Source organism: Triturus cristatus, chromosome 3_1 (assembly GCF_964204655.1).
Source record: "Triturus cristatus chromosome 3_1, aTriCri1.1, whole genome shotgun sequence".
In the NCBI taxonomy this organism is placed as follows: Eukaryota; Metazoa; Chordata; class Amphibia; order Caudata; family Salamandridae; genus Triturus; species Triturus cristatus.
This window is the reverse complement of record NC_140583.1, coordinates 742,750,256-742,774,894: the sequence shown is the minus strand read 5'-3', so window position 1 is coordinate 742,774,894 and position 24,639 is coordinate 742,750,256. Positions and strand designations below refer to the sequence as shown.

At 44.7% G+C, this 24,639-nt stretch overlaps 1 protein-coding gene across 1 annotated transcript in view; it reads right to left on the bottom strand.

Moving 5' to 3' along the window:
* Nucleotides 1-24,639, bottom strand: part of LOC146860906 (mucin-5B-like) — an 814,361-nt gene that overhangs the window by 726,509 nt on the left and 63,213 nt on the right. Inside the window, exon 2 of the mRNA XM_085644901.1 lies at nt 2,939-3,197. Coding sequence (XP_085501027.1) covers nt 2,939-3,197 — 259 coding nt within the window. The remainder of the gene's footprint in view (nt 1-2,938; nt 3,198-24,639) is intronic.

Here is a 24,639-nt window from a genome sequence, read left to right as displayed (position 1 = left end):
AAATGGGTGTAGCCACACCTCTATCTAAACGCTCCCATAGGTGGGTCCCCAGAGTTAGTCCAACCCCCTCCTTGGGTATAAGGAAGGAACCCCTGACTACAGGACTTGAGATTACACCTGGACGAAACTCTGCTACAGAAATCCCGGAACTTCGGTGATCTACATGACTAGATGACTGAAGAATCTCCCTTGGAGTAAAGGAGTTACTTCCCTGCTTGGCAGGCACTAAAGACGCATCTGCCCGGTCTGCATCTCCGAAGCTCCCGCCAGACGCCGAAGACTTTGCAATACAGGAGGTGGGTTCCCAGACTTTCCAGAGGCTGACCCGAGTCCAGAGCAAAGCTGAGACCCGTAGCCCTCGTGGGTACCGTGGATCCAGAACCCCTGGACACCGTGCACATTTGCAAGTGCATCAGCTTCTCAACGTCCTTTGCGGCTATGCATTGGGTTACTTGCAGCCCAGGCCCCGAGCACCTTTTTCACTGAAGATTGCTGGCCTACACTCCACGAGTGTTCCGTGAGCCCGCCCTTTGTGTGTTCGCTTATGGCTCCTTCGCGATCCAAGGTCTGTTGACTGCTGGGTCCCTGTGAAGGCAACTCTTACTTTAATTGGGCATCCCTGGTTGCTCCAGACGCGCCCTGACTCTCCATCGCTTGGGAGTCCACAGGACCTTGCTGGTCCACACCGAAGCATCTTTACTCTTCCTGCGTGGGTTGCTGTTGCCAAGGCTTGTTGTGTCCACTCCGGGCACCGACGTTGCAGCACTCAACATCCTTCGTGGGACAGCTCGAATCCAGCTCCTAGTCATCATCGACGCCTCCTGGTCCTCGTGGCTGAAGAGTCAAACTTCCACTCTTCTCACCTGAAGCACCCGACATCGGTGGGCATTCGACTATCGTGCCCCTGGTCACAGGCAAGTGACCCAGACTCTGTCCCCTCTGCTTTCAGGTTCTTACATCTTCGATCCAGGCTTGGATCTCTTCTGACACCTCTCATCTTCCCGGCAGCAGCACTATTCAGCAAGCTGCCATTGAAAACGACGATGCGACCCGACACCATTTGACACCTATGCACCCGGCTTCCCTGGGTGAGGTAACACAAGCACTCCTGTGCTCCCGTGGGTGTTGGCCCTAGAACCATCTAAGTCCAAAAGGGTTTGTTCATAGTCCACTCCTAAGTGTCCTTAAACTTTAAAATTCTAACCGCAACTTCCCCATAGAAGCCAACGGGAGCTCGCGGCTGTGTTCTCACACTGCATTCGTCCCCCGTGGGTCCCCTGTGTCACTACCTTGGGTGGTTCCTTGGGGTCCCAGTGATTCTACAGGCTCTAGGCCTTGTGTCTAGTCAAGTCGTGGTTCTTGTACCACTTTTTTAATATATGGTTTGGTTGGCCCCCAGGGCCTATCGTATATTGTGCTAATTTACTGTGATATTTGACGTGTAACTTATGTACTTTTGCCTCTAGCCTCATAAAGAGACTGGGGGTGGGGGGTGTTTAGTAATAAATACCTATATTTCATATATATATATACCTGGTGTGGTCTCCTTTCATTTAGGCATTCAAGAGATTATAGACTGGTAAAACAAACAGCTTCACACTCCTTCAAGACTTAGCCTGAAGGCTGCTCTCCACAGCTGCCACTAGGATAGCTTTCAAATAAGGTTGTCTTAAACCTATCATCAATAAGGGGTTGTTTGGAATGGTGCAAGGTGCCCACTATAACTAGAGGACAGCATATACCAGGCCAACTTCTCACAATTCACTGTACCTCAACCTGGATCCACCGTTGATATTGAGAGTGCACTGAAATCCAAATTGGTACGGTCTGGAGGTGTGAGAACTGTGTCATTTTGCAAAACATGCTACAAATTATGCCGATGGTGCTAAATGCAGTTTGCTGGTGACTTGTATCAAATTTCATGTGAGTCCTTGCAATAAAAAGTCATGCGAGATACCAGCAGGTCTCAGAACACATTTGCTTCTTCAATCAGTCTCCTTCAGGCTGAAAATGATACTAAGGTGCCGATTCTGATCCGGGTCGGAAAGCACTTCGACCGAGCCGGATCCGGAGTGTTTTCCGACCGAGCCAGAGTCCTGCAGTCCCATAGAAGCCAAATGGGAGCCAGTCGTACGACGCGTACATTAGCTCCCATTGACTGAATAGGTACGTCTCGCACAAGGGCGCCCACTACAATGGGTACGTGTTGGTGCCATCCGCACCATACATGCCTGTGTTGGGGGACCCTTGGGTGTCCACCTGTGTCCGAGTCGTAGGGCTGCAGGTGACAGGGGGTCCGACGCGGACCCCCATAGGCAACCACCCAGACGTTTTGTGAGCCGGACAGTCCGGCTCGCACAGGCTGTCCGATGCGTGCATCGTACTGGCTCGGTCATAAATCGCATCCATTGCACGCCACGGTTAGCTTACGACCGAGACGTACAGAGCGGTTCGGACCCGGAAACGACTCAGTCGATCAATTTCATGTAGCTCGCATCGTACTTGCTCGCTAGTACAGCTGTACGATTCGGGCAGAGAACACGCGTACGGCTCGTAGTTTTTTCGGCCGGATCGCCTTCGGTGCCCTTCCGACCCGGATCGGAATCGGCCCCTAAATTGTATAACAGATGGTTTCAGTGGTTTTGCATAACACAAATTTTCAAATTTCAGAAGGGCAGTTTACATGGCCATACTGAGTCCTCGCATTATAATCTAATTACAATAAAAATATTTTAATATTACTTTTATAACCAAATGGAAAGTATTAATGTTCAACCTTTAATAGCAGAAATGAATCATGCAGCATTAAAATGAGCATCAAATGAAATAAATTGACAAAAATAGAAAGAAACAAAATGACCGAAAATAAAAGGATCAAGGGAGAGGGAGAGAGAAACACAATCATTAATATGAAGTTTAGTGAAGGACTAGTACTCACTCTTTTCCTTGAGCGGTGATGCCGGTTTCTTTCACCTCAATAAGTACATCATCTAAGGTGACTGAGAAGAAGATGACATTGGCTTCATCCCTGATGAGCCTCTGGACCACAATATTGAAAACACTGCGAGTTGTTGTGCATTCTTTGGCAAACAGATAGGTGCAGGTTCCAGGAAAACTGAATTTAGAGCCATCAAATGTCTGAAAGTTATAATTCCCCCAGGTGCTGCACTCGCTGGTGGTGACAGGTGGACTTGTGGCTGTAGAAGTTAGAAATAATATAGTCAGAAGTAAAGTTACTACACAATGAATATCCCTCACCGGCAGACAGCTTCAGTATCTAGAGTTCAGACTAATTATCCCCTCACAACATGAACATATGCATAGAATATTCACCTTCCTTCTTCTTAGGTATATGTCTCAATCTGCCTCATATACGTGTAGTTTGTGTGTCACGGCCTGCTTACTTTCATACATGGCCAGCCTCAAGAGTCCACCAGGACAGAACTAATACAGGATGGTAGATGGGATTGACGGAGAATCAAGGGAGTCTATATGTGACTTGTGCTTCTACAGCCACCTTCAAGCTCTACCTTGCCCAGGCACTGGTTTACCACATTATGGACAGATCTAGAGAGAGCTCTCTTGGCTAATTATCAGCTATAGAAAAATGAGACTGATCATCTGAATCATACCTCAGTGCAACAAATCTCAAATCATCAAGAATTGAAATGTAGGATTGTGCAGGAAAGTAGGATCTGCTTTCATGGTCACCCCCACTTTTTGCTGGTGTCAAGATGTTTTGCTGACTAGTCTGACTGGGATTCTGATAATCAGGACCACAGTCTCTGTGTTTCTTTCCTAAATTGGACATGGTGAGTACTTAGGTACAATTCAGATTGGTTACTGGGGTACCCTTGTAAGTCCCTAGTATATGGTACTCAGGGCATAAGTACACAAGGGGTTCTCCATGGGCTGAAGCATGTATTATTCCACCCATGAGAGATCACTCAAATTGTGACTACATGCCTGCCATTGCAGCCCATGTAAGCTGGTGCTAGCACCACTTACAACAGATATATGCTTCCTGATATATGAGGTCACTGCACTTAAAACCTATAAGACACCCCTAAGGCAGGCCTTTCAATCCTGAAGACAGGGAGCAGGACACCCCTATGACCCTCAAAGTCCATTCTCCCGGGTTTTAAGTGCATCATCCAGTACAATACAAAGAGTGGCCATGTGTCATTACGTGATGGCTATCTCTAACCTGGCTGTAACGAACCCTGTTGTGTTTGGTATCAAACATTTTAGAATCATACCCCCACACTTGGGAGTTATGATTCCATGCACTGTAAAGCTCCTCCGGGAGGCCCTCATTGCTAATGGTACCAGTCTTTAGGCCCGGACAGCAAACCATAGCCCTACCGACCAGAGACATGATTCTGCCCTCCAGATGCTGAGCCAACCTTGAGCAGGGGAAGGCAGGACAATAGGTTTTGTGTCACAGGGAGGTGGTCAGGACTTAGGAATTGGGACAGGGTGGGAGTGCTTGTCAGTGCCACTAGACTGCTCTGAAGGGCACATTTGGTGCCTTCCTTGCATACTCCAGTTGAAATCAGTTCAGGGAGCCATTGGCTCCTGCTCTGGCGTGAAACTGGACAAAGGACATGGGAGTATCCTCCCCACTGTCCAGCCCCTCCTCTGGGAGGGACCCCTGAATCGTCCCGGCCCTTTCATGTGGGTACTTAAGGGCTTCCCTGTGGGTGGGTCTCTAGATTCATCGTGGGACAAGATTCAGATCCAAAACCACTTCAAATTCAACCCTCTAGGCACTTTGGATTTCTCTGGCCTTCACTTTGCGAACCGAGACTTCAACTAGGAAGACTCCTGCTGCTCATTGCATCATGTTCCTGCCAGTCTTCTGCAATGTCTGTGCCTGTGCTCCATACAGGTTCTTCACCAGGCCAGTGGACATCAGTGGTGAGTCACTTGAACCTTGCTGGTCCCGACTCTGCACCTTTTTCTACAACTATGTTGGTTGCCATTGCCAAGGCTTGTTCGTGCCCCTGCCAGACATTGACCCCTAGGTTCTTGACATCCGATGTGGGACAGCTCGTAAACGGTTCCTGGTCTTCCACAGCGTCGCCTGGTCTGCTCAACTGCAACTTCAAGGACACCATCAACTCTCCTGCATCCTACATCAGTGGGCATTCATCTTACATGCATCCTGGTCACTTCTGAGTGGCATAGACTCTAACCCCTCTGCTTGTAGGAACCTCTCCTCTTGAATCCATCTTCACTGAAGTCCTCCATTGTGGTCTACGGTTGTTTCCGACATCACTTCCCACCTATGCACCCGATTTCCGTGGGGTAGTTATCCTGAATTCTGGGGTATACACGGGTGAGGTGACTCCCCCAACTTCCATCTTACATGGGGTTTCTTCAGGGTCGTCTGGGAAGGGTCCTTCTTCCATGAAACTGCAACTGCGACTTACCCATTGACTTGCATTCATGTTCCCACATTGCACACGGCCTCCATGGGGGTCCAAGATACTCACCTTGTGTGGTTCCTTGGGTCCCCAACTGTTCTACGTCTTCTGGGTCCATTCTTAACTTAAGTCATGGGTCGCATTCCACTATTTTAGTATATGGTTTGGTCTCCCACTGGAGACCACTGTGTATTTGTGCTACTTAAGTGTTCTATTTGCACAGTATTTGTGTGTATTGTGTTTATATCTGCGGGTAGGAGATATTTCAATGTGTTAGTGAGTGTTCATAATAAATACCTATTTTATAACTACTCTGTGTGGTTCTTTTTCACTTAACCTGCATCATAAGATTAACTACTGGTAAAACCAAGCTGCTTTACACTCCTTCTGGACTAAGCCTGAAGGCTGCTCTCCACAGCTACCACTTAGAGAGCTTTCTAAGGTTGTTGAAGACACTAAAGTCACCACAAGGGTTGTCTGGATTAGTACAGGATGCTACACTTGCATAAGTGAGCACCTTATACTAAGCCAGCCTCCTACAAGGATTCAACTCAGTTCATGTGAGTTCCTAGAAATAAGAAGGGCCACAAGGAATGAGGCCATTTGTATGTTTCCCCCTGAGTTTATAACTGAAAACATTGCAAATTTAGAGAGCAGTTAAGGACTGTCAAGCAGTATTTGGTGGCCTACATAACATGGGTGGGGCACTAGAGAGATTGTCTGCGAGGCTCCTTGCTGTGAGAACAATCTCCATCTACATTCTATGTATGGCAGACCACAATTTGGGAACAGAGGCTAGTAGAAAACAATCTGAGCTCAGACAAAGTGCCACTCAGCATGCAGTTTTGTGGAGCTAGATAGCTTTGAGTCAACCCTGGACTCTTAACACGGCAGCTCCAACAATACAGTATGTGGCACACGGCCCAGAGAAGAAGGCATTGATCACACCCTACACAATAGCATTGCAGCGCGCGCAATGTAATTTGTTTTATTTATTTATTTCTGTACTTAACTCTGGTCGGACTAAGCCGGAGTTTACTACCCCCCAATCTGCCCCTCCACCCCGCCCCGCAGCACTCCCTCCAGGAGCCGCTACTAAAAAACTCTACAGAACTCTGCAGCAGGTGCTTTTGAACCTACTATTTCTAAATAATGAGCACCTTCCACCTTAACCTCTACGCCAGGTGCAGCTGACCCACAAGTTGTCACAAAAGCAGCAACCCACTGAACTATGCACATAAAATGCAGTTCTGTAAATGCTGGTTGACTTTCTTTGCAGCATGTATATTAACCCTCTGTGCTACTTTATGGTGAGAGTCAAAATTGGCAGTATACATAACCCTGACCTCTTTCCAGCTGGAACATTAATCTTGCTTCTGGGTTAAACCTACACTATATAAAACAGATAAATACATGAATAAATAGATAAATCATTAAATACTATCCAGGAGATTGCATCGCCACAGCACAACAAAAATAATCTTAATGGGTATACCTATTTGGGAAAATCACAGAGCAGAAAAACATTTGCAGTGTTAGCAGTTAAATTAATGCTTTTTGACTCTGGAAACTCAAAACGAATGGTACAGCATGTTTTGATTACAGAAATGCTCAATAGTTAAGTCTGCCATAGTTTCCCCGCGATGACAGACTGGCTTCCATGACAGCGTCCTAAGAAATACATGCAGATGGCACTTATTTTTCTACTCAAGTCAATCAATCTCACTCCGGAATAAGTAATGAAGAATTAAGGACCAGTGATTTGATAGGAGGTGTAAAACGAGCCTACTGCATTCCTTTATTAGCATGATAAAAGTCTGAGCTTTGCTAATAGTTGAACTTTGAAAGGCATTTCACATTAATTTATTTCACCACCGAAGACCAATTTGTTAACTATAACTCAAAAAACAATATGGAGAATATGTTTTCATTTAAATAATCTTCCCTGTAAAATACTTGGAAAATTGTTATTGGTAGTTGCTACAAATATATTCCTGATTAATTGTCTTGTCTTATAGTTTTTCAATCCCACTTGCGTGGTAATGTTTACTTAAAATGTATGCATTCTTTGTGGACGCATATGGAAGGAATGAATTTGTGATGTTACAACGCGTGGTGTTACCACGCGGTAGGTAACAACGCGGTCGTTACATCGGCCGCGTTGTTACCATGCATGGTATTACATCGCAAGTCGTTTCAACGACTTGTACTAGAGGGCACGCTGGACTTAGGAATAGTATAAATTACTATTCCTATTCCAGTTAGCGCAACAGCACGGAAGGTTTTGGATTTAAAATCCAACACATTCCCTGGTGTTGCACCCCACCTAGCACAAGTCGTTAAAATGACTTGCGATGCAATGCCATGCTTGGTAACAACACAGACGATGTAACGTCCGTGTTGTTATCAACCTGCGTGGTATTACCAGCGTTGTAAACGCTGTCTCCCGGAAGGAATGTTTGACCTGGAAGAGGAGGCAATCTCACACTAAAAGCAAACAGATCGATCCCCGAGTTACGGGAGAGCTTGGTTTCAGAGAGATGCCTGTCTCCTGGGGAAATGCTAATTTACCACAGATAAAAAATAATATTTTGTAAAATATGAGTCTCACATTGGTGTGACAACTGCTGGACCCAAGTCAGGCTCTGACTACCTGGACAGGAAACCGCAGCAGCACAACCTGAGGTCTGGACTAGGACATGAGCAGTGGTCGATTCTCGACCCCCGGCTTACTCCTGTTTAACTCGGGGCTTGCAATGCGCGGGGCACAACTGCAATTAATTCCTGGGTGCCTGGGGGCCCAGCTGATGGGGAGGAATTGAAAAAACACATCCTATTTCAGAATGTCCTGACCAGACACAGCTTCTTCTCAACACTGTATCCACTCCATGGGGACCTAACATGACCCGGGGACCGACCCGTGACAGCCTCAGAGAGAGGTGTCACCAGCGGTTCTAATTCCAAGCAATAAAGAAAAGAGGTCACTGACTGGGGGTGACCAGCACAACTTTCAAGATACGCGTCATGTAAAATAAAAGCAAGTAGCGGCTGCCACATCCAAAGACTAATGCGTGGCGTGCGGCGGTACAGCAAAACGGCAACATATATATTACTTACCCACGTAAAGTAGGACTATATGGAGCCCCCAAGATGTGCGTTGTGTAAAACTAAATATAGTAGCTGCTGCCATATTTAAAGCATAAATTGGCGTGCGGTGGTACAGCCATTAGAAAAAAAGTTCTAACCAGAACACATAAGGAATAGAATAGGAAAGACATTGTAGTTGAGTGGTGCTGTTCTGCAGAAAACAGCAGTGAGGTATCACTCCATGAACCAACTAGGAGGTAGCAAAACAGAGCGATACTGTGCTGAACCAATGGGAAGGCAGCAGGTGGGATAAAAGTAATGAATTGAATAACCCAGGTCTTCCAGACAGCGCATGTGCTGCCTAGGCTCGACCTCAAAAGGACATTGACGTGGGAATTTTTGATTTTCTAAAAATTAATTTGTACCCTATGTAAGCAAATCCAAGAGCATAAGATCTACTCTTGTCAAGTGTTCCATGTAGTCATCATACGTCAGACACAGGACAATGCATGGTCATCAAAATTTTGAAGTAGCTCTGTTACTCTGGCTGAAAACAGCCTGGGCTATTCTATACCCTTGGGGCAACCAACAGAATTGTCTCTGAGAGCCTAAAGCTGAAAATGCAGTCAGATGTCTGCTTCCAGGCTGCATTATATGGCAGAAAAATCAATTTGAGATATCAAATGTTGTTTTGTATTTCTTCTGCATGATGTTGTCCATTAGTGAGGCACTGTGTACATTCTGTACTTCAAAGGTGCGAATAGTTGTGTTTAAGTGTTTGTAGTCTAATACTAGACAATATGAATGGTCTGGTTTTATTACTGGAAACAAAGGATTATTCACAGATGAGGGGCAGCTTTATATTACACCTTGGTATTCAAGTTGTTCTAGGATTTCCCTAGCATGTTTTTAAGCTTCCTGTTTAATTGGATATTGCTGAGGTTGTTGGGTCTTCCTCAATGGGATCTTATGGTAAGGGGAATATTCATCCCGCCCCACATAGTTGCAGTATAATGCAGGGGCTAGTGCTAATGTCCACTCCTTGGCATATGAACGTTTTACTGGATCTGGAACAGGGTCGGAGAAAGCAAGTAAAATTATAATTTCCTCGTTTGGGCACTCCATTGCAAAATCAAGTGGCCAATCCTTTTCAGCCAAAAGAATGTTGTGACCATAGGTTAAGTCCTCCCAAAAGAAAGCATTGATGTTTCTGGGTACGTCCCCCTCCAATTGGAGTTGTATTTCGTATAAACGATATGGGACACTCACCTGGGTATCAGGTGGTTCTACTGTGATATACTCACTCAGCGCTACACCTATCAGACAATCCATCAGGCTCTGGCGAACTATCGTGACTTCTGCTGTGCTGTCTACCTTTATCAATGCCCATTCCCTGCTCAGAAGCAGAATCCTCAATATCCAGGGCAATCCTGACCATAAGTCAGGCTACCTTCTTCCTTTGGAATTGAAGTTTGGAAAGTTTCTATTTATTGTTCTGTTTGATTGTGTAGTCAGATGAGCATAGTGAGTCCTTCTTCAGTTTCACATACTCCTCCGATCTGCGCTCTGAACGTCCACCTCTCTCTGAACATTTATCGGATGACCTCTGGAAGGACCAAGATGAACGTGTATCAGTATCCAGTTACTTGTCAGGTGGTCTAATATTATCACGGTTACATTAGATTATCTTGATTTTCAGTGGCTTCCTGTTGCGCAAACACTACACCCCAGTCTTCAACATTGAGAGCCATCCACATTGGCAAGCAAACTGTTTGTATTCTGTGTTTTTCCTGTGGGCCCACATGGGGAAACATCGCTTCAAGCTGGCTTGTTTTTTGTGCAATCCAGAATGGAATCTCCTCCCACCTGACGGGAACATTTTCCATGACTGCATTTGAGGTTTGTGGGCTAATTGCCTAGGGTAGCCAATTGTGGTTGTGCATCTTGAGAAGCCAGTGCGGGGTTAAGTGTGGATGTTCTCATGACAAACTGTGTAAGACTTCTGTAAAAAGTTACTAACTCTTTGTATAGTGTTTGCACCTCTACTGCTGGTAAATGCTCAACATTAGGATGTGGATCATATCCAGCTAAGACTCACCATGTCGCTCCATCATTGTTGTGAGGACCGAGTGTAACTTTTGCTGTTGTGTGTGTGAGTGCGCCTTTAAACAAAGTTATGTGCTCTTGGAAAGTGAGAGGAATCTCAGTCTCTTCATATGAAGTAAAGTTCTCTGGTATTTCATCCTCAATGTAGGTGTGAAATAGTTGTGTAACATAGTCTGATGCCGGGAATGTAACCCAAGAATAGAAAACCTCTGTCGTAAATGCTTCATGTGCCTCAACCATGAAGATTACATCTCCACCCCTGGATGTGAGACCATCAGTGTAAATAGTTTCAGAGTAACCACATGTCTGCAGTTCTCTGCAATGTTTAATGCCCAATTATGTCTCCGGACATAATTAAAAATGAATTGCAGGGTGGGTAAACCCACTGGGAATTAGATCCTTTAGAGTTCAAGCTTGAACAGCCTACAGCCAGTTACCTATTCAGCTGAGGAGGACTTTCCCTACCACCATGGGCGTCTCCAGTTAGGAGGTAAGTAGGGTCTCTGGTAAGGCACGATTTAACTACTCAAGTGAACCATTAAAATATGAACGAAACCAATGTTGGTGGCGCCATGTTGTGTAGTTTCCACCCTACGGTAGTAACTGCACGTTTGTGGACAGCATACCCTTTGGGGTGATGCCAGACTGATTCCATTCACCCCCTCAGAATATGTCATTCTATATGCCAGCTAGCTCACAGTGCCACCATAAGCCCCTCTAAACCTATGCTAGTCACAACTAGTTCTGCCAACCACTGAACATGACAACCCTGATCTCCCAGGAATAATGGTAACAGATCTAGAACCCTTTTGCCAGTCACTTGTGCTCTCCTTCTCCCAGAGAAATTTACAAGGAATACACAAAGGGGTTTTCAATATTTATTGAACTGATGTGATTCTTATGTACAATATATGTGCTGCAATGATCAATAGACAGAAGCAATGGAAGTTCTTGGAAGTACTGAGACAGTGAACAGAAATAATAGTTCCACCATCGTGCAGAAAAATGTATATATGCAAGTATATTAAAATATAGAAATCTAGTGTGCTCCTACTACGTGTCCCCTAACGTAAGTGTCTAGGACGTGTATGTGTATTCTGCCAAGAATCCCCATACTAGATGATGCAATCCCCGCTACCTGAATGAAAAGAATGTAGGTCCCCATCATGGTCACAAGCTGGACACCACTCATAGAGATATCAGTAGACTGCTGGGCCGAAGCAACAGCTTATAGAGACCTTGCAAATGACTGCAAAGTGCCCCTCTGCCAACACCCGGAAACGGATTTTCATTTATAACACTTCAAGAGTGCACCCAGGGGACGTTGTCCTCGACAAAGGATAATACGCGGATCTCAAACTAATTCAGTACCCTCGCACTCAGGAGGGGCTACCTGGCTGCAACAATCCACTATTAGTACTCGGAACGTAACAGTTACTTAATCAGCAGGAGTGCAAATGCCCTAAACCCCACTCGTTCATTTATAACAAAAGCCATTCTTGCCCTAGATCTTGATCAGGCTGCCATTGTTTGTCTGTTATAGCTATCTGTGTCACCACATGTGCGAAAACAACAAGCACATTTGCACAGCGTATGTATAAACCTTGTACATGTTGTCAAGGTAGCATGATAGTGTTGCAAAGTTGATTCTGTAATCAAGTATAGTTTCAAAGAAACTGATCCAGACTGACATGGATGCAAATGAGTGTAAAAAGTCCTTGTGTAAAAGTGAAGGTAACTTTAGGAAAGACCTGTGTATATGTAAAGTGGCAGTGTTTCGCCCCAGGCATAACTGTAACACATGACAGTATAAACTGCAACAAGCTGGCATACAGTACACTGTGCTATACCCAGCATGATTGAAAATTACTCATCAAATCAAAGTGTTACAGTCAACTCTCCACAACAACAACAGGAACAAGTGCAGCTCCTCATGGGGCTTGTTCACTTTAGATGAAGCTCTCAGAGATATAGATTGACAGTTTGTGTGAATTGTATGTGTAGGTGAGACAAACTTGTAAGGGGAGGTATTCTGCATTCTAGAGTCTGCCGTTTGAGGACCAGCCCCCTTGTTTGGTTGGCTGACTCAGTATGTACGTTCACATGTAAGATGAAAAATAATATGTCTAAAAATATCAGATTTTACCACAATAGGACTTTACACTGATTACCCCCGAAGATTCTTAGCTGTAGTGGAGCGCTTACCATGAGAACATGGATTATTAGTTGAAAGGGATGGCAGTCCTTTTCAATAATAATGACACTATTTCTCACTAGGTCCAGTTAGGTCTCAATAATTTAAATCTGAGCTCAACGCCTGGTAGCTGTTGCTTACTATAGAAAGTCTTAGGTTGGGATAAGTTGGTAAAGAATTTATCAGTACCAAAACAGGTAAAACATTGAAAACACAACATAATAAATATAGTGCTACAATTTACAAAAATAGAGAAAAGTTTAATGCACAAATAGACACCAAAATGACAAAATTCTGATGAAGGTAACATGAGACATGTTTTTCAAAGTTTTAGCTGTTTCTAGCAGCAAAAAGATCAAGGAGCAAATCACACCTATTTAGATACCCTAGACCAGGTCAAAGTAAAAAATAAAGGTGGACTGCGATGGAGTGTGTTTTAGATACAGAGACCAGGTTCTTCTGGTGAAATGTTTACCTTTTGACTCATTTAACTGGAGAACTGTCCTCGTTTATGAGGTTGTGTGTAGAGGTTGGCAGAACTCGAGTTCCATGAGTGGGAGAATTTTGCATGGTGCTATGATTTTTAGCACTGGGAGATTGTCCTGTGCTATAAAATCAGCATAAAGGGCATGTGCCAGAGTACGCTGCTTCTTTCCAGTAAATTTTCTACTCAAGCAGTACCTTTCTCAATAACTTGCCATGAATGCCCGCATTGAGAAATGTTACCAGGAGGTGTTCTAGCGTTCCATTTTATTAATGTTGGCAGGCCCCATATGAGAAAAAAACTACACCATGAGGTGGTTGGTGGAGTTTTTCCAGAACTCCGAGCTCCAAGCAGAGCACAAATTGAGCAAAACTCTGCCGGTAAAGCAGAGTTTATAGCCCACCTCTAGTTGTGTGCGGATCGAGTGCCAGCTGAATCCATAGAGGGAATTATCGATGGCAGCTGACTGAACCTCAGTGGGAGCCTAAGCCCCAGCAAAAATTGGGGCAGTGACCACGCAAAAGGCCATTTTCTTACACTACACTTACACAGTTTACCACTATGCTCGGGCCAAGATAGCCTTCCCTGCCAGACATCCCCTGCATAGTGGGTGTTTATAGGCTGGCTCCTTGAGCTCCTCCCAGGGTAATCCTTGAGAATAAGTACTAACATGGTTTCTGCTATACTAGTTCTTAGTGTCGTTTGAGGGACAACAAGGAATAGGGAAATCTGTGGGGAAATATTCACTGGCATGTTAGAGAGACTAGTTTTGGCAGTGGGGAGTTTGGGGAACTATTGTTACCTGGCTAAAATCATAGGCAAAGTCATCACTCATATGTCTGCAAACCTAAAGGATGTATACACTTTAACACGAGAAATGTGTTCAGATAATAGCAGAGACAAGACAGACAAGCAAGGAAGTAGAGATTAATGTGGAAAGACACTGGAGAGATCTGGCCCTACTATAGGAGGCACACCTCACCACCAGTACAATGGAGTAGTTATTCCTCCTGAACTGGAACACAAACAACCCAGGACAGGTTTTGCCCTAGTTATGGGCTCATCAGCCAGATACTGCTTGGTTCCAGTGACATAGTGTGCACAGAACACGTCTTGGCATACTCATCTCTCTTTGAGTGACACAATAAGTTTACAAAACAGTGATGGATGGAATACTTGAATTAATCTCAACCACTATGGAAGGACTTGGTTTGACAGTTCAGGCTAGACTGTTCCTATTAGAGCAGGGTCAAAACTGATTTGCATACAGCTGGGTCCAATCTGAGATGGCATTGTGTGCAAAATAACGATTGATTTGGATGCGGGTGTGAGTAATTGCCAGTGGTTTAGATTAATTCAAGCATTCCATCCATCATGTTTTATATTCTCATAGAGCCCTAAGGCCAACACAAATGAATAATTTTGAGGCTTCAAATGATGGATGAAATGCTGAATGAATCAAACATTGAGCCCCAGTCAAGAGATCTGGGTTAAATTAATTGTTCTCCTCCACCAGATTCAAGCTAGCCTGGCTGATGAGGGGTGAAACCCCGAAACCATTCCCAGGATGCTTAGTTCTGATCCAGGGAAGAGCTGGGCTGGCAGTTCGGGCTGGACTGTTCCCATGAGGAGCAGGATCAAGACTGATTTGCATATGGCTGGGTCTAAACTAGGATGGCTTGGCGCGCAAAAAAATGATAGATTTTACCCAGATCTGTGCCTGGGGGTGAATGTTTGATTGATTTAGCATTGTGTCCATCTTCTGTTCTTTTTGCATTTTTCGCCCTAAGTGGGAAGGATATGCCCAGATGTGGATCCCATGCTCGCAACACCACCAGATTCAAGCTAGCCTGGATGATAGGGCTGAAACCATAAAAACTGATCTCAAGATGCTTGTTTCTGGTCCAGGGAGGACCTGGCCTTGCAGTTCAGGCTGGACTGTTCCCATGGAGTGCAGGGTCAAGACTGATTTGCATATGGCTGGATCTAAACTGGAATGACATGGCTTGCAGAAAACTATGGCTTGAACCTAGATCTGTGACTGGGGGTGGGTGAATGTTTGATTGATTCAGCATTCCGTCAATCATCTGTCCTTTTCGCATTTGTCACCCTAAGTGAGACGCGTATGCCCAGATGTGGGTCCAGTGCTCGCTACACCACCAGATTTAAGGTAGGCTGGCTGATGAGGGGTGAAACTCCAAAACCAGTCCCATGAAGCTTGTTTCTGGTCAAGGGAGTAACTGACCTGGCAGTTCAGGATGGACTGTTCCCATGCGAATCAGGGTCAAGACTGATTTGCATATGGCTGGGTTTACACTGAAACAGGCATGGCCTGTGCAGGTAAGAGCTTGGGATGGGGGGATTCGACATACAATGATCAGAAAACCTTTTTTTTCAAAAGAAAACCATTGTTATTGTTTTTTACTTACGTTTCCCTCGTCGCTGTATGTCAAACACCACACCACGCTCCCCCGCCCCACTGCTTTTACCTGCACTTACTACGCTGTACTTGAATGGCATTGCGTGCAAAAATTATGGATTGAACCCAGATCTGTGACTGGAGGTGCATTCTGTCCAAACGTTCTTTTTTTTGCATTTGTCAACCTAAGTGGGAAGGGCATGCCCAGGTGTGGGCTCCATGCTCTCTATGCCACCAGATTCAAACTAGCCTGGCTGATGAGGGGTGAAACCCTGAAACCGGTCCCAGGATTCTTGTTTCTGGTCCAGGGAAGACCTTGCCTGGCAGTTTGGGCTGGACTGTTCATATGTGGAGCAGGGGCAAGACTGATTTGCAAATAGCTGTGTCTAAACTGGAATGGTGTGGCATGCAAAACAACAATGGATTTCCCCCAGATCTCTGACTGGGGGTGAATGTTTGTTTGATTTAGCATTCTTTCCATCATCTGTTCTTTCAACAGCATCAAATTCAGCAAAAATGGAGGAGTGAAGGCAAAACATTTGGGGGTGACCCTGCAGAAAGGGCCAAGTCCAATACAGTCTATGTATGTAGGTGAGATTCTAGAATCTTAAGGACCCTCAGAGGCTAGGTGCATCATATTGTGCTGGGCCACTGAGTCTATCCTTTGCTCTCCATCTCTCATTAGTTAAAATTGAGTTTGCAGATACTGTGACTCTACAATGAAGATGCAAATGAGACAGCCCCTGATCCCACTGAGACATTCCAAGAGAAAGAACCCATTTTTTTTAGCCAAATAGCCTTATCACCTGATTCCCCTTCTACAATGTTTATTATTTGGAGACCACATACATTGGGAAGGTGGTGAAGAGATCAATGATGGGGTAAAACAGTCACTAGTTGTGAGTAATTTGGCAAGAAATGTTTAATCAGCATTTGTTTTTTGCACTGTTCACTTGTACTAAAGTCTAATGCATTTTGAAAACTGCTGTGAGCAACACTGTGCATAACAATTTGTTTCCCATCCCATACCGGAGATGTGTAATCTGAGAAATGTTGACTATTTGCCATTAGCAATCAACAGACTTTTAGTGTAGGAGAGCATATTCCTTTTTTAGGCCAAGTAAGAGAATGCTTTGGATCTTCACTCGCTGTCAGAAGACCGATCCACCACCATAGATACTTCCACAGATGTATGATGAATGATACCGACTGGATGAAAGACAACTGTTTCAAGCTTAGCACGGACAAGACGGAAGTCCTCATCTTCGGGTACAACACCTCTCCATGGAGAGGCGTTTGGTGGCCTGCTGAACTCGGCCCTATTCCTCCTGAATAGATCCAAACGCTTCAAGGTGAACCAATCCCTGTCCCATCCTGCACCAGTTTTGCTGGGGGTTCCCCAAGGTTCAACACTCTCTCCCACGCTCTTTAATCCGTTCATGGAGCCTCTAACAGAAATGTTCAAATCATCCAACATTCACTATCACATGTATGCGGATGCTACTCAACTATACCTGAAGATCGCCTTCCCTGAGGACATTCAGTACGTTAACTCAGTCCTACTGGAAACGCAAAGCTGGTTGACACGTAACCACCTGAAACTAAATGCTCTAAAAACAGAATTCCTCCTTATCTCACCCCATAAGCAATCACCGGTCATTGAACAATGGTTAAATCAGCTTACGGCTCTTAACTGCAGACCTCACCTCGTTGACTCGGCATCCTCGCTTGGTATCATACTAGACAAGAGTTTTAACATGCAAAAACACATCAGTTCCCTCACCAAAGGAGCGAACTTCCAACTCAGCATCCTTAGGAAGCTCAAACCTTATCTTCCTGCTCATGACCTAAAGGTTGGAGTGCAAGCATTGGTGAGCGCAAAGCTGGACTATGGCAGTGCTACGCTGTGTGGCCTGCCCAGAGTGATAACGGCTCCCCTTAGTGTGACCCTCAATGCGGCAGCCAGGCTCGTTACGGGCACAAAAAAATTCAAACACATCTCTCTGGAGCTGCTAGGTCTGAAATGGCTCCCCTATGAAGCTCGGACACAGCTGATAATTGCATGCATGACTCACAAAGCCATCCACCTCAAGACATCGATGTACCTCGCTCAGAAACTGGAGCTCTCATGTGGTTCAAGAACCTCTAGAAGTGCCAGCTCCCTATTACTCAAACCACAAAAATTCAAGAAAAAAAAGACCTATAATCAATAATTTTCAGGTATGGCGCCAAGGATCTGGAACTCTCTTCCCCCCGAAGTTAGGGTAATCCCTTCCTCTGCCCTGTTCAAATCAGAAGTTAAAGAGCTCTTAATGAAAAGATATCTGCCTCAGTCCTCTTTCCACACTTGACTCTCGGACCTTTTGATGCTGCTCTGTGCCCTAGATGCTATGTTCTTGATAATGTGGGACACTCTAAATATATGTACCTGTCGATTTGATGATTATTTGTGTGTTCCATGTACACGTCTTTTTGCATAATCTGTAAAGCGCTCTGATACCCTCTGTGGTCATGTCCACGCTATATTAAACTTTCAAAATAAATAAATAAATACCCTGGCCTGAAAGCCCAGACCTGCAACCTCTGCATCATCTCTGAGTGGAGAGGTGTGGTGCAGCGGCTAGGGCAGCTGACTTCGGAGCACAGGGTTCACAGTTAGATCCCCGGCTCCGGCGGCAGCTCAGCTCAGAACCATGTGACTCTGGGCAATAGCTCACTTAATTTCCACGACGGCCCCCAGTGCCTTGAGACCCGTAAGGGTGAGTAGTTCACGCTTTACAAATACGGATTTATTATTTATTTGTCCTGGATAGCAAGCTTTCCATGAAAAGGCAGGTAAGCATAGTTTAATCTGCCTGCTTTGACACCCTATGCATGCGCCACAGATCTTCAGGTGGCTCCCAGTCAATGCCAGAAGGACCGTCACACAGGCCCTCATCACCAGCAGTCTGGATTACAGGAACACACTTTACGTAGGAATCACCACACGCCTCTTGAAGAGATTACAGACAATACAAAACTCAGCAGCCAGACTCATCCTTTACCTCCCCAGACAAACTCATAACACACCCCTCCTTAAGAAGCAACTCTGGCTCCCAATCAAGAAGAAATGCCAGTTCAAGATATTGACCCACGCATACAAAGCCCTGCACAACGAAGGACCAGCTTGCATCAACAAATGCTTGACCTTCCGCCAACCATCCTGACCCTACTATCCGCCTCCCTCTTCCACTCAGACACCCCCTGGATCCACCAAAGCAACAACGCAGGATGCTACCTCTCACACCTGGCAGCTAGAGCTTTGAATGACCTTCTCCTGCACCTCAGGTCTACCCCATCGTTACAGCAATTCAGGAAAAGACTTAAGACCTGGCTGTTCAGATGAACGGATCACCACAAGGCTAACAGCAACCGAGCACCTTGAGACCCTTATGGGTGATTTGACCTGCTTTACAAATCTCTGATTGATTGATTTACTAGTTCTAATAAATTCTCAAAAAGTTCATAAAACCAAAATGGAGAGAGGGAATTTGTTCTGACCCTTGTTGGTTATCTGTTTGCTGGGGCATTTTAAGGCATAGGTAAAGTGGGCTCTGGCCCAGGGCCGTACCTTTTCAAAGTGGCCTCTTGTTATTTGGTCAGGAGAGGGCTTCTCATTAATTTTTACGAATAGTGATGCTTTATTAACTACCTCTACTTCTTTTGGTCATGGAATTTTGGAAAATATACCACAGTCTCGTACAGGGCCCCATGATCCACTTCCATGCCAGTCTATGTACACTATGTGTATCAAGGCAGTCCAAGAGCAACTCAAAAAAATGAGGGATGTTAAAAGGCATGAATGTTGGTTTAAAATGAGCCCATCATTTTTCTTCCTTGTTTTATTATTTCTTAACTTTTAAGGTCTGATCAATGGGAGAGATTTAGATGAAAATGGATCAGAATTTAAAGTTTTTGGGACCAGGGTCCCCCAATATAGGTTTAGCCCGGGCCTCCATAATTCTTAAGATGACCTTGTCAGTTTAGCTCAGCATTAGATTGACCAGGTGTTGTTTTGTTAATCTACCCAGGAGTGATCAGTTCTACAGCATGGAAACTAAAAGGTTCATTTGGCGCAGTGGAGAAGCACTGCTACATCTGGCTGGCCTTAGAGACAGCAATCAGCTACTTGGTGTTATATTTATGATATTTCTGTGGTACAGCAAGGACATTTCTGTTAAAGCATTCCATTACATTTGTTTTTAAAATCCATATAAAATTGCTGATAGATTTGGTGCAATGCACAAGCCCAATAGTTTATGTCATTTCAGGTGTCATGTGCTACTCAGCCAATGTCTTCAAGTTGCATTAGAGAAACATGCTGTGTGTTCTCCCATTATTTTCTGCCATGGTCTCAAGTGTGTGGTCTCTTACCCCAGTACAAAACACATTTATAGAGAATGCTGCTAAGAACCTCCTCAGGCAGGCCACTAATTCATGTGATGTCCCTGACTGCAGCATGCCCAACGTTCACTCTCATAGAGCATGCTAACTATGAAATGACAGAAGATTATCAGGGGTCGAGGAAGCTGTACTGGTTCATCATCATCAATTCACTTTAGTCGATCCAATTAAAACATAGATCATAAAAGTAAAAAACAAGTTAATATTAGCAATACAAAAAGATCACATTACCAGGTACAAAGATAAAAGATATGAAATGTACAGATTAATTAGCCTCTTAGAGCGTCGAAGGATCTCCGCTGCCACAAACTCATCCGTCCCATACAGACCCACACAAATATGCCTCACAAAGAGCAAGGATAAATACATCAATTATGGGAAAATTCACTGCCAAAATATCTTAGAAATAGTATGTAATCCACACAGCCATTATATTTAGAATCCCTGTGAGTAAATGCTGAGTGTATCATTAAAACATTTGGGGGCATATTAACAAGGAACAGGGAAAATTAACGCTAAGGGCGCTGGATAATATCGCCTGGGTATCGCGTTATTAACAACACTAACCGCCTAGGCGATAAAAAAATCCAGCGATAGCGGCATTTTGGGAGGTTATCGCTAGTAATGCAGCGATAAAACTACAAGGATAGGGATATCCTTGTTAATAGCCCATGGTGGACTCAGCCATGTAATCCACCTCCCATTGGATTCCATGGCTAAGTCTGTTAATTAGCAGACGTAAAAAAGCAGCGTTAACCGTGGTTAGCGCTGCTTTTTTTGTCTCTAACAGGGTTAGCGTGAAGCTTGATAATAGGATAAATGTCGCTTAGCGACATTTCTCCTATTATTTTGCTCTGGAACGCCCACTTTGCATCTCATTAGAGATGCAAAGGGAAGCGTAGTGAAAAAGGGTGCTAACATGAGATTTTGCATGTTAGCACCCTGTTGTTGATAGGGCGATATTTTTATCTCCGCTTCTTTGGCTTTTAAAGCCAAAAAAGCGGAGATAAAGCCCTTGTTAATATGCCCCTTGTTTAGTTAGTAGACATGCCCCCGCAAGATTCCTTTCAGATAATCCATAATGTGCAACACAATTAATTCTTACGCCAATTAATCAATCTTTAAGTCAACTGTTTCCTTCTTCGTACACATGCCCAAAGGAAAGTGGCTATCAAAAAACATATAAATGGATCGTTGAGTTTTTTTTTAAAAAAGTACAATGCAAGTCAACATTGGCTAAAATGATGACATCTTAAAATTGGTAAAATAAGTCTTCCTCTTTCTTCCTTATAAAGGCCACAGAATAAAAATAGATGAGGATCTGACTCCTCTGAGCTGTTGTCACATGGTCAGGTTGCCAGTTCAGTAAACCTAAACCTACTTGCGGGAAAACCCAACATCAAAGGTATTAGGTTCAAAGGAAACCTCGGCAGAAAAAAACTATGCTGTAGGTTCCAATTCTCTCTAGGTATGAATACTCTCCCACTAATATGGGCGGGGTCAATTGATGTAATGGTACTGATATTTTTCATGATTTTTGTCCTGTCTATCATATTCTGCCCTGGATACAAATATACCTTCCTTTTTCGTGATCTTCAGGCACGCGCTGGGGTTAATGAATAATTCGGCTAATCCTACTACAGTCAAAGTTGACCTTATATACTGCCCCCATCTGATTTTATGACTGGTATCCAGTTTCAAACAGTTTTTTATTATAGTTTAGGTGAAATCAACCGCATCCCTTTGCCATATTGAATGCCACAACAATATTTGTGCAGGCCTTATGGTATCAGTCACGTATGTTAATCCCAGTTCCAGGTGGCAGATGTAGTTGGAGCACAACTAGGTAGTGACACAACCATCATAAAGAATCTATCTTCTAGATGTTGGAGAGAATCTATGGGAGCCGTACCCCACAAACCTGCTGCATATGCTGGAGCAGGGATGGTCTTTACACAATATGCCTTTTTTAGGTCTCGCTTAGGCAGCGCATGCTCTGTCTCATCGAGAGATGCTGTATATACTATACAATGTTTGTAACCACCTCTTTTTTTCCCCGTAGTTTTTATTTGTTATTTTGTGTGCCACTTAAACTGTCTGACTTGTGGTTGGTGAAATGTGTTCTAAAGTCCCTCCTCTTGGAGATTTGCTCATGCCTATAGCTGTTGGCCCCTTTACTCGTATTACTTCGTTGTTCTAAATATACAATGGTTTCCTCTGACTTTTTTTATGACTTTGGTTTGGTTTCGCATTGCATTTTGTCTTACTTTTTTTTCTTTTAATGCATTTTGTTTACCTCCGACTTTTTCCATGGATTTGATTTGCTTCATTTTCAAAGGTATTGATTTTTTTCTAAGTTTTTCAATGCATTTGGTTTGCTTTGTTTTGGAAGGCATTGCTTTTCGTCTTATGTTTTTTAATGGCTTTTGTTGGCTTTGTTTTCGAAGGCATTACGTTCTGTATTGTGGGAAATGGTTTAGTAAGTGTCCTTCTGATTTTCAATTTATTTTTGTTCGCGGTCTTGTTTGTAGCTCCTGTCCTACGCAGCAGTTCCTGGTTTGTGTCGTGAATCACACGGCTCCGTTACCCAGAAGGTGAAGCGCGGCTGTGAGAAGGGTCAATGTCAGCAGCAGCACCATGCCGGCTGTAATGCTAATGCGTGTCCTGCGGTACGCTTTACTGAGGGCATGCGGGAGCCTAAGCCTGCAGACCCGGGGAATGAAGGAAGGTACATGCAGCCTGTGCAGGACACCTGCTGGGAAAGGGAAACTGGCGGGCTTACAAACTGTAAAACAATCTAGATCTCAGGCAGTTCTTTTTCGGCCCACGCAGCCTCCATATGGAATGTCCTACTCCCAGATCTCACCCTCTCGACTTGCTGCTATCAGTCACAAGAAACGCAAACGTCTTCCAGTCATTCGCACCTGTCTCCGCAATGCCTTGCATTCAATTCCTCCCCAGGTGCTACCGAATGTGTCCCTAATGTCTACAGTGCGTGTTTCTCTTTGAAGCAGCGTTCCTTTCACAGGCTGGCACTGCTCTCACCACACTCTCGCACCCAAGGCTTGCTCGGCTCTTATATTTTAAAGTTCTCATTTTAAAGTTTGTTGCACACACCTGGAGTCCCTTCATTCTGACAGGCACTTCTGAAAGGAGCTCACTCCGTGGAGTCGCTAGAACATTGAATGGGTCTACCGGAGGACACTCACACTGCTGAGGTGCCGGAGCACGGACAAGGCACTATTGAGATCTCGAGCACTTACAGGGAATTGCTGGAGGGAGCGCACACTGCCCACAGGCGAGAGTGCTGCTGAACAAAGCGTAAACTGCCAGGCGCTAGGATCCCGAGACGAGAGGTCACGGCTGGGGAAGCTCCAACTGCTGTCGTGCTAGAGAGGCCACAGGCACTCTCGAGGTGCTAGAATGCTGACAGTGCACTGCTGAAGGGATCGGCTCAAGCCGTGGAGCACTTAGGGGGTACTGATGAAGGACACACTCTTGGGGCGCGAGAGCACGGACAGGGCACTGCTGGAGGACGCTCACACTGCTGGGTTACTAGTGCACTGGCAGGCACTTCTGGGGATCGCTTACACTGCAGAGTTTCTAGTAGATTAACAGGACGAAAATTATGTGGCTGAGTAGAATTGGGCAAGGTAGAAAACGTAAGGGAAGAGCCGAGACAGAGTTGAGCAATGGATATGGCTTGGTTCTAGGACCAAAACATGAGCCGAGCCAGAAAAATATTGTCATTCAGATAAGCTAGAGGGGGTGCAACTGGGGTGAGTGAACAGGATAGTGGCAGACTGACCTATAGCTGGACGTGGACAAGCTGTGACAAGCTGTGACAATGCAATGCTTAATTTTTGCTTAATTTGTAACATCATAAGGGCCAGTGCCCAAGGTTTTACTTAAACGCCGTTGGCCAGCGTTGCAGGATATTGGGGTTGCAGACTATCAAAGCTGTCTAGTTAATCCCACTTAATACCTCTTCCGTACACCACTCTACACTTCCTGCCCCTTTATTTCACTCTTGCAGATTATTTTTAATTTATCCTTTCTCATTGTTTGTCCCTCATTCTCTTCCTCCTTTTTCACCCATTTATGTTTTTCTCGCTTTTCTGGGTCAAAGTCGGATGATTAAAATTAAGTTCTGGTCCTGAAAACCAACTGCTGGTGAGCCCCCCGATGCAAGTATGTGCTCAAATTACCCACTGCCTACCAGGCAGTCCCACTAAGGCACATTTTATAATATGGCACACCGGCCGTTCACACCAGCCTGTTGCAGTATTAGCTCTCTTTCAATGTAATTTCTCTTCTCTCCCATTTTACTCTGGCCCCCCATGGCAATTTTCACTCCTTTCTCCCTCACCAGGCTTTCATCTGCGTCCCTCTCTGCCCTCCTCATCCTAACCACTATCCCCCTTCCTTGGCCTATTTCTCCTACTCTCCAGTTTCTCCTCTCTTACTCATGCCAAGT